Genomic DNA, 10,780 nt, shown 5'->3' with positions numbered 1-10,780 from the left:
TAAAGTTCTGTTGTAAATCGATCGTTCCACTCGATTGTTCCACTCGATCGTTCCACTTGATAGTTCCACTTGATCGTTCCACTCAATTGTTCCACTCGATCGTTCCACTTGATCGTTCCACTCAATCTTTCCACTAGATCGTTCCACTCGATCGTTCCATTTGATCGTTCCACTCGATCGTTCCACTCGATCGTTCCACTCGATCGTTCCACTCGATCGTTCCACTCTATCGTTCTACTCGATTATATTGGAGAGGTTAGGTTCAAATTATACATTAAGTTTCTTAATAGAGAATGTTTAAACGTTGACTAATTTAAAGCTATTGAGCACACTTTAAAAATCTGAAAATGGAATCAATAACAAATTTTCTTTGTATGATCGCCCAAAACATTCTTGCATTTTATTTGTTGACAATTATAGTTCCGCAGTTCGTTTGTTTATTTGATAAACCCCCCCCCCCCACCCCCGCAAAGATTATAAAATATAAAATTGCGCTTTTTGTGTATTTTTTTCAGATTATTGTATTCCGCAAAGCAAAATTTCCCAGACAAGTTTTTAATTTTGTTCCAAAATCTCAAATTTTGTTGTTTAAGTAAACTTTTTTAAGATGTGTTTTTAGAAAAAATACAAAATTTCCCACTACTATAATAATAACTCGTTTGTTTAAACAATAAAGAAATGTTGATTTTTACAAATTTAAGTTTAAGTTTTTCAAAAATAAAATCAATATCTCTATTACGCACTTTATTTAAAAACAATACAATAGAAAAACATACACGTCGATATAATGTTAGCAAACATATTCTAAATATCACAATAATGATAACCGCGCAGTGCAAATAATGACATCAAATCTAGATGAGCTTAATTTAAAATAAAAGGTTTGTGTGAAACAAGATGCTTCAAGTATACAAAATTCCCCATGTGATAATCTGACAAAATTTCCGGACTGTAGTCTTGACCATAACCTTTGATTGTATGTGTGAGTGTGACGCGTCAAAGAAATTGAGTATTTGACACACACTCCAATATTCTAATTCCTAGATCTTTGGATTCCAATGTCGTATACCTTAGAAATTTCAAACTACGACTTCTGTTAAACCAAAAAATATAAGTTTGAAATATCAAAGGTTTACGACATTGGGTTCCAAAGATATAGGGACTAGAAAATCGGAGTTTGTGGCTAAGACTCAATTCCTTAGTAAAGGAATTAAGTCTTTGCCCGGACTGGAGTCTTTGCCACAACCTTTGATTTTATGTGTCCTATATCTTTGCAGCCCAATGCCGTAGACCTTAGAAAATTAAAACTTTGAATTCTGTAAGATTCAATAATCTAAATTTAAAATATCAAAGGTTTACACCAACAGGTTGCAAAGATATATGAAGTAAAAAATTTTAATTTGTGGCAAAGAATCAATTTCTTTCACAAAAGATTGAAATTATAAATATGTTTTTAATTATTAGTGAAGATTTATTATGAAGAACTTAAATGTGGTAAACTTATAGTGTATGAACAAATAAAATTTCTCTTTTTCAGTGATAACCAGAACACTGTAGAATAGGTAGCCGACATTAAGCAATACTGGTGTGCATTTGATGCTGTTACAAAGCAAATAGTTTTACTAGCAAGTTATTAAATCCCTTTATATGTGAAATTGGTTTGCTTACAATCGACAACTTCTGTGTCTGATGTTCTTTAAACTTTAGTTAAAGCCATAACTTGAGTTTAAAACTCGACTTCTTACCCCAAAGTTTTCTGGTTATCACTGTACTTGTGCGTAAAATTATAAAGAGAGTAGCTGCAAAGTTACAAAATAGCACCAATAATATCGCATAGATTTTAACTTCTCCTTCTACCTCCAGCGGCTGGATGCAGGTTTCCAGCGAACGAAAACTTTCTAAAAATTAAGAGAAAACAATTCAAGAAAAATGTTTGATTTTTGCACAAAATTTTGCATTCATCTGTTTACCGAAATAATGCGAAAATTTCACAAAACAAACAGTGCGAAATTTCCCGCTTTTTCACCAAACAGAATGCAAAAAATGCGAAACTTTTGCGATACCCCTAAAACAACGCGAATGAGAATCAAGAATGAATATTCAGGTCAATTATTGAAAAGTGTAACAATGTTTAATAAAAAACGATATTAGGTACTTTCCTAAAGGAATTTTCACGAGCGGCAACTTCCAAAGTGTGTCTTAAATGCAGCGCTCGGCTACCTAGCATGTTCTAGCCGCAACGATGCCCCCTAGCCCGTCTTAGCCACAGCGCTCGGCCCCCATTGCAACTTACAGCGCCTCAGAACACCTTACCAAACTTTTGAAAAGTTGCCACATGGGACATTGCACATTTGGGAAGTTAACACTTAGGAAAGTTGCCGCTTGGGAAGTCGCCCTTGGGGAAAGTACCTGACACCAAAAATAACAATGGTTGATTTGGTTTACATTTTGTTAAGTTTTGGAGGCAGACAATCTGACTTTTAATTTTTGAAAATGTCTTAAGAAAATACACAGAAACATTTCTTATATTGTTGTTTGACTATTTAGCTTAATAAAAAGAAAAGTGGTAAACCTCATCTCCTACGGTGAGAACCATAAAAATCGGAAACAAGAAAACGACCTTAAGACTCTTATTATTACTTTTAATAGTTGAATAAACATGAGACACATAAATTGTGCCGTGTACGCTAATAATAAGTCACTGTAATTTTTTTTCTTTGCAACAACATCAAGTACACTTTTGTAATGCTTTAATGTCGTCTTCCTATTCCAGAGTTTTCTGGTGCTCACTGTATCATTCTCTTGCTCTCTCAATTATTTTGTCATTTTCTTTTAATAATTTAAAACTATCACTAGTAAAGGCCCAATACTATGTACATAAGCCGGCTTCAGTGCTCAATCAGATTCAAGCGTTCATGTTTGGGCAGAATACCAATGCAGTATTTGGTTAGGATCCTGAATGCAGTTCTAGAGTGCCCAACCCCTCGAAATGCAATTGTTGCATCGTATCCTAAAAAATTTAAATTTGTTGTCTTCAGCACGTTTTAAACATTTTGGCTTAGTGAAGTAAAGAACAAAGTAATAAAAATAATCGATGCATATAATGATTCATAAGAGTTCAGAAACAAAAAAGTGAAAATTTCTGTCCAAAAACTGTATGGCCCAGCGAACCAAAATAAATGTGTTATAAAAAGTTATTATTAATTTGCTATTCAAATTCTACAAATTCATATTCACAATCAAATGCAACCTGAGAGCGATCTTAAAGGGAATTTTCGCGAAAAACTTAAGGGGGCTTACGTCGAAAAATTATCGATGGTGATCGCTACTAATCTTACAATTCTATATTGCCTCTGGAAGGGGAAATTTGTTTAAAACGACTTATACCAGATTTTTCTATTATTATTTGCGCATTTTGGCGTAAAAGCTTGGAGATAATCAAATATGATACAGCATGATGCTCTGTAAATAAAGCACTAACCTATGTATTCCAGTAGTACATCTTCACCTCCGGGATGATGCATCAGGTATTCTGTGACATTATAAACCTAAACATTAAACACCTAAACATTATACACCTAAGCATTATACACCTAAACATTATTCACATAAACATTTTAAACCTAAACATTAAACACCTAAACATTATACACCTAAACATTATACACCTAAACATTATACACCTAAACATTATATACCTAAATATTAAACACCTAAACATTAAACACCTAAACATTATACACCAAAACATTATACACCTAAACATTATACACCTAAACATTATACACCTAAAGATCATACACCTATTATTATAAACCTAAACATTATACACCTAAACATTATGAACCTAAACATTATACACCGAAATATTATAAACCCAAACATTACAAACCCAAACAATATAAACCTAAACATTATAAACCTAAACAACCCCATCTTTTCCTATCTTATCATATATAACAGCCCATGCGTACTTCCTATCTTAACATAAATAACAGTCCAGGCGTCCTCCCTATCTTTTCATATATAACAGTCCATGCGTCCTCCCTACCTTATCATATATAACAGTCCAGGCGTCCTCCCTACCTTATCATATATAACAGTCCAGGGGTCCTCCCTACCTTATCATATATAACAGTCCAGGCGTCCTCCCTACCTTATCATATATAACAGTCCAGGGGTCCTCCCTACCGTATCATATATAACAGTCCAGGCGTCCTTCCTACCTTATCATATAAAACAGTCTTTGTGTCCGCCCTATCTTATGGTATATAACAGTCCATTCGTCCTCCCTATTTTATCATATATAACAGTCCAGGCGTCCTCCCTACCTTATCATTTATAACAGTCCATACGTCCTCCCTACCTTATCATATATAACAGTCCAGGCGTCCTCCCTATCACAGTGCTCTGACACTTCCTTTAAGCTGTACACAGGTAACTCTGAAATAAAACAGATCATGACTTATGTACGATAATGATAATGAACATAGCTTTAACTCGATGTATACAATCAAATCTATTTAAAGTGATACAGTACTTAATTCGGCACTCACGTGTCAAAAGCTGACTCGTACTTAGAGTTTTCCAGCGAACGCAAAATTTTGCAATAATGAATTTTGCAAAAGGAAGCGAAGGCGATGCAAAATTTCGTAAAAGAAAAAAAGTAATATGCGGAATTTTGTTGAAATTCTTTTGCGAAGCATATTTTTTTCCGAACTGAAAGCGAAAAATTGCAAAATTTTCACGATACGATTACACCATTACGCTAAACAATACTCGTACTTTTGTAACCTTTGGGATATCCAAAAGAGTGTAATTTATTTCGTTGGTCTTCAAAAGATGCGATTTAGTTCTATCTGACCTCAGAATATAAACAAGATTACTTGTAAAGATACAGAATTTTGCACATATGGTTTATTTTTTAAACAACTTTTTTACTTTTTATGTGCTCATTTTTTACCTATTTCTGTATTTCCTTGTAACTGTATTTGTAGAATATCATCCGTTCCCCCTGTATCCTCTAACATACCTTTATCAACAGATATTAGCAATATCATAGAAAGCATCCGAGCTTGGATTTGCTGATGGATTTTTAACTTTTTGTAAAATCCACCAAAAAAAATTAAGTCTTCACCACAAACTCCTTAGTTATTAAAGAATATTAATTCTGTTAGATCAAATAAACCAAGTTTAAAATATTTATGGAATATAAGGTTGCAAAGATATAGGGATTTGAATTTATGCCAAAAAAAATCGGGGAAAATTACATTAAACTATGTATGAAATGACCTTCACTAACTTTTTTGATGGGTATAATTAACATCAGTTGTACCTCTAGTACCAAAATTAAGGCATTATGTGTATTTTGAAGTGGGACACCCTGTCCCACGAAACAGCAGACACGACTTGAAGATCGTCTTTAACCTTTAAAGTAATCTGCGGCAGGCATACATTAACTAAATTTAAAAGTTTGATTCACATAAAAATAATCAAAAAATTCGAATATGTCTTTTTGAACTTTTTAAATCATCGGAGATCAAAGAATTTGTTCAGATTTTAATTTATGAAGAAAAAAAAATTGTAGATTTCTGACCAAATTCTTCATAACTCATGATTATTTGTAAGCACAGAGGAGGCAGACCACATTTTGAAAAAACCAAGGTGTACTTATTTTGGGATTAGAAATGCCGCAAATATGTCAGAGGTCAAACACGATCTTTTTTATTAAATTACCTGATCTTGACTTTGAGTTTTCCTCTTCACTCCAAATTTCATCATTTCTATAATTTGAATATATGAGTTGTCGGTTCAAATTCCGAATCAACAATTCAAATATCTTTATGGACTTTTAATTGAATCAGGGATTCAGAATATGAACCGGCGGTAGGTTGTTCAGCACCCTTTCTCTATTTCATTAAATTTCGCCCGTAAGCTTTTTTTCCTGCTTAAAGTATTTTTCGTTTACTTTGTTGTTGATGTTATTGTCCTATGATTTTTCCCTTAGAGCTGAGATAGGGGAGTGTGATACATATCTCTAGTCCAACTCTTCAAGGCCTTCTTAAAAAAGATTAGCCCTCTATTACTTTAATGATTAGGGTGGGAAAGACTATTTTTAAAAAGTTCAAAAAGCATGTCGAAAATTTTTTCAAAAATAATTATTTTTACTTTTAACAAATATTACCATATGACACATGCTATTATGCTATTATCTCCATTTTCCAAGGATTTTTAATTAATACAAAATTTATTAAGCATTTCTGATTTTTTTGAAACACCGACCCGCCTTTTTACCTTTTGCGCTCAAATTCTGGATTTACAGATCTTTAAAAAGTTTAATATGTCTCAAATGAATCCGAAAGAAGTTTTCCACAACACTGCATACTCAGTTTAACTACCTTACAAAGCCGGTGACTCCCTTTAAAATTACGCGAACACTCCCTTTAAATAATATTGAATTGTTTAGTTTTTACCTTTGAATAATGCAGGTAGATATATCAGGCAAAGTATTTAATAATTTCTCAAATAGATTCTCTAGACTAGTCATTGATCCGGCAGTGTGATTCAAACTAAAAAAAAAGAAAAAGAAAAATATAGGATGTACAGGGTATCCCACATCATATTAGACCGAGAACGCGTCTAAATTACGATTTTCGGGACTAATTAGAAAATTTCATTGGAATGAATCATTTTGAAAAATAACATAAGGCTCATATAAGAATTTTCTTGCGGAAAATGATAAGTTTTTTGAGTGTTGAGGGTTTATTTTGGTGTTAAAGATTGGAGATAATCTAATATGATATGGGACGCTCTGTATGAAGCCTGGAGAGGAGATGCGCCCTCACTACTTCTTTTCAAATACAAGTTACTACATGCAAGGTTTAGTGTACAGCTAGAGGTTATTATATACAGGGTTTAATGTACAGGCTAGCTAGAAGTTTTTATATGCAAGGTTTAGTGTACAGTACGAATTTTGCGAAAATATCGAACGAATTTTGCAAATTTCGCGAACATTTAGAATGAATTTTGCGAATTTCGCGATAAATTTGAAAAAATTTCGCGAATTTCACATTTTCATTGGCTGAACGAAATTTTCACGAAAGAGATTGACCGAGGTTTTACACGATGAAATCTTTAGTTTATTTCACAAGATGTACACAGGATTTTTACACAAGAANTAGTTGATTTCTGATATATAGATATATTATAGAAAAACTGAGTATAAGTATTAAATCTTTACAAAATGTTCAGAAACTAGACATTTTAGTTTATATCTTTTACATAAAACATCTTGAACATGTAAACTTGAAATGATCAATATTCACAATCTGCCTTCGATCTTTAGTATCTTCAAAATTGACAAAGATATAAAACATTTGAACGATTTTAGTTTTATTTAATGAATTGGAATCTGGACAAATTCCTCACTATCTTCGTCAAATTTGAAGGAACAAAATTGGAATTACCACGACCATAAGTTTGAACTACAACTAAAATGGTGTTCACGTAATAAGTCGTCACTTAATTCCCATGTTATTTGGGACACCCTGTACCTCCAGGTGTCCGGTTTGAAGGATTGTAAAGAACTGATGAAACTAGTAGAATTGGCTGGAACTGGTATAGCCACCCTCTTTAAAATATTTGCGCAAAGTATTTTTTCATAAATTAATCAAAGTCCGACGACAAAAGATTAGTTGTCAATCTTAAAGCTTGTATTTTAAACCCGAAATAATCCTTAACCCTAAACAGGCTGGGGAGGGGGGGGGGGCGTTATATGTAGTTATTTTTACCATACTGCTCTCAACATTTTTACACTTTTTTGCCATATTTTTAAATCTTCCACAACACCAGAACTAATAACGTTGGCAGCTTATTTCTTCTTTTTATTTCAATGAGCTGACCTTAACTCTTAACCTACCCCACCTTCTGGTTGTTTTGCCTACTTAGTATTTAGGTTTTAAACCACCTATTTATATTTGTATTTATGTTTCAAACCATCTACTTATATTTGTATTTAGGTTTCAAACCACCCACTTATATTTGTATTTAGGTTTTAAACCACCTATTTATATTTGTATTTAGGTTTCAAACCACCCACTTATATTTGTATTTATGTTTCAAACCACCCACTTATATTTGTATTTATGTTTCAAACCATCTACTTATATTTGTATTTAGGTTTCAAACCACCCACTTATATTTGTATTTAGGTTTTAAACCACCTATTTATATTTGTATTTAGGTTTCAAACCACCCACTTATATTTGTATTTATGTTTCAAACCACCCACTTATATTTGTATTTATGTTTCAAACCACCTACTTATATTTGTATTTAGGTTTCAAACCACCCACTTATATTTGTATTTAGGTTTCAAACCACCTTACTTATATTGGTATTTAGGTTTTAAACTACCCACTTATATTGGTATTTAGGTTTCAAACCACCCACTTATATTGGTATTTAGACTTTAAGCCACCAACTTATCTTGGTAATTAGGTTTCAAACCACCCACTTATATTTGTATTAAGGTTTCAAACCACCCACTTCTACTGGCATTTAGGTTTTAAACCACCATTTATTGGTATTTAGGTTTCAAGCCACCCACTTATATTGGTATTTAGGGTTTAAACTACCCAATTATATTGGTATTTAGATTTTAAACCACCCACTTAAATTGGTAATTAGGTTTCAAACCAACCACTTATATTGGTACTTAAGTTTCAAACCATCTACACCTTCTGATATTTAGATTTCAAACCTCCCATACCTTCTGGAATGCAAGTTTCAAACCATCTACACCTTCTGGTATTTAGGTTTCAAACCACCCACACATTCTGGCCTTTAGGTTTCAAACCACCCACTTCTACTGGTATTTAGGTTTCAAACCACCCACACCTTCTGGTCTTTAGGTTTGAAACAACCCACTGCTACTGGTCTTTTGGTTTCAAACCACCCACTTCTACTGGTATTCAGGTTTCAAACCACATATTTCTTCTGGTTGTTAGGTTTCAAACCACCCACTTCTACTGGTATTTAGGTTTCAAACCACCCACACCTTATGGTATTTAGGTTTCAAACCATCCACTTTACTGGTCTTTAGGTTTCAAACCATCCACACCTTACGGTATTTAGGTTCACCCGTTTATTTTGGTATTTAGGTTTCAAACCACCCACACCTTATACGGTCCGGTATTTAGGTTTCAAAGCATTCACACATTCTGATCTCTAGGTTTCAAACCACCCACAACTTTTGGTCTTTAGGTTTCAACCACCCACATCTTTATAAACTTTTAAAAAAATTGTATTGCGTGCAGATTAAAGTTGTTTTAATCAGATGTAAATGTCTCTTGGCACAGTTAGGGATTTTTTGGGGCATAGGATTTATACTTAGTTGAATATTGATTGATAAGTAAATTAAGGGTGGACACAAAATAACATAATTTTGGTGACTATTATCATTATCATCGATGTTTTTTTGGAACTCCCTGTTTTTTAGAGATCTTGCTTGCTTGGCTTAAATATGTAAATTTTTTAATTAAAAAATATCTAATTTTAAAGGGACTGTGAACGAAATTTCAATTGGTCTTTCCTGGACTGATATGGCTGAAATTTTGTGTGGACAATCAGGGGTGGCCGGGGAATGTTATAGGCTAAAAATTGGAAATTTAATTTTTTTTTCAAATAGTTTTTCAAAAAAATTAAAAAAAAATTTTTAGCCACGGGCATCGCCGGGCCCTTCAGCTAGTTTCTATTATAATTTCAATTGTGATATTTTTACAAAAGTTACTTGTGAATTTTTACTGCAGGATAACATACAGAAAATATCAGAATTGAAAACTTTTAAACCCAGAAAAAAAAGCTTCCATATTATTGATAAGATAAAGGTTTTAAGGATATCATTGTGATTCAGGCATTGCCATCTTTGCATTGAGGGTCACTTGAACTTACGCTAACCGTCCCTTTAATAATATTTTTTAAAGTGCAAATTGGCTCCAACCAACAGGTTTAAGTTTATATTTAATGACTTTGCAAATAAAACAAGTATTTTATTTGCCAAATCGGAGGCCGAATTTAAAGAATTTGAGCCGCGGCTTAAATCCGCCAAATACCGGTTTCAATTGAGGGCCGGCTTAAATCTTGAAACATTAAATACAATTTTAAATGGAAACAACCATATTTAAGCCGCGGCTAAAATTTAAGCCGCCGCTCAAATTTTTTAAATTCGGCCTCGGGTTGAATATCTAAAAATGCACAGAGCATGTAATGTAGATGTTTTCGAACCTAATCGTAACAAGTTTTATTTTCATAAAATATAATCTTTTCATAAGAATCTGGATTATAACAAAACCTGGTGTCGTCAACATGCACGCGTGTAACATGAAAGGTTAAAGAATAGGATAATTAACCCTAATGTTGCCAAGGGGTTTTCTTGAATTTCTCAAATTGAAAAAAATAGCTATTTCAATTAGCTATAGGTTGGTGTTTTTAAAAAAAATGAATAATCTATAAAATAAAGATCTGCACTTAGCTGACCAAGCGGCTATTCCAAATTGGCTAAGATTTTTTGAGTTAACCCATGGGTACCTAGGGTTGTTGATCGTTTTGAAAAAGATCATTAAACGATCGTTTTTTTTTGTTTTTCAATCGTTTTCAAAAATGATCGTTTCGTTTTCGAAAAAAAACGATCGTTTTTCAAAACGACCCACTCGTTTCGAACTTTTAGAAAACAAATTTACAAAAAACGATTTGCGACCGTTTTTTATACGATTGTTTTTCA

General features: G+C 33.0%; 1 protein-coding gene across 1 annotated transcript; it reads right to left on the bottom strand.

The window, feature by feature from the left end:
• Positions 1-2,080: 2,080 nt before the first annotated feature.
• On the bottom strand, positions 2,081-7,603 carry LOC111705036 (cytochrome b5). Its single transcript, XM_023477465.1, has 7 exons — positions 7,554-7,603; positions 6,474-6,569; positions 5,737-5,783; positions 4,964-5,032; positions 4,367-4,443; positions 3,482-3,548; positions 2,081-3,010 (listed from the first exon to the last, which is right to left on the bottom strand). Exons 2-7 carry the CDS (start codon positions 6,545-6,547, stop codon positions 2,889-2,891), a joined length of 456 nt encoding a protein of 151 aa, XP_023333233.1. The 5' UTR covers positions 6,548-6,569; positions 7,554-7,603; the 3' UTR covers positions 2,081-2,888.
• Positions 7,604-10,780: the final 3,177 nt, after the last annotated feature.

Source organism: Eurytemora carolleeae, unplaced genomic scaffold (assembly GCF_000591075.1).
Source record: "Eurytemora carolleeae unplaced genomic scaffold, Eaff_2.0 scaffold543, whole genome shotgun sequence".
Taxonomy (NCBI): Eukaryota; Metazoa; Arthropoda; class Copepoda; order Calanoida; family Temoridae; genus Eurytemora; species Eurytemora carolleeae.
Note: the sequence above shows the minus strand (reverse complement) of the source record. Positions and strands in the feature narration are given on the sequence as shown.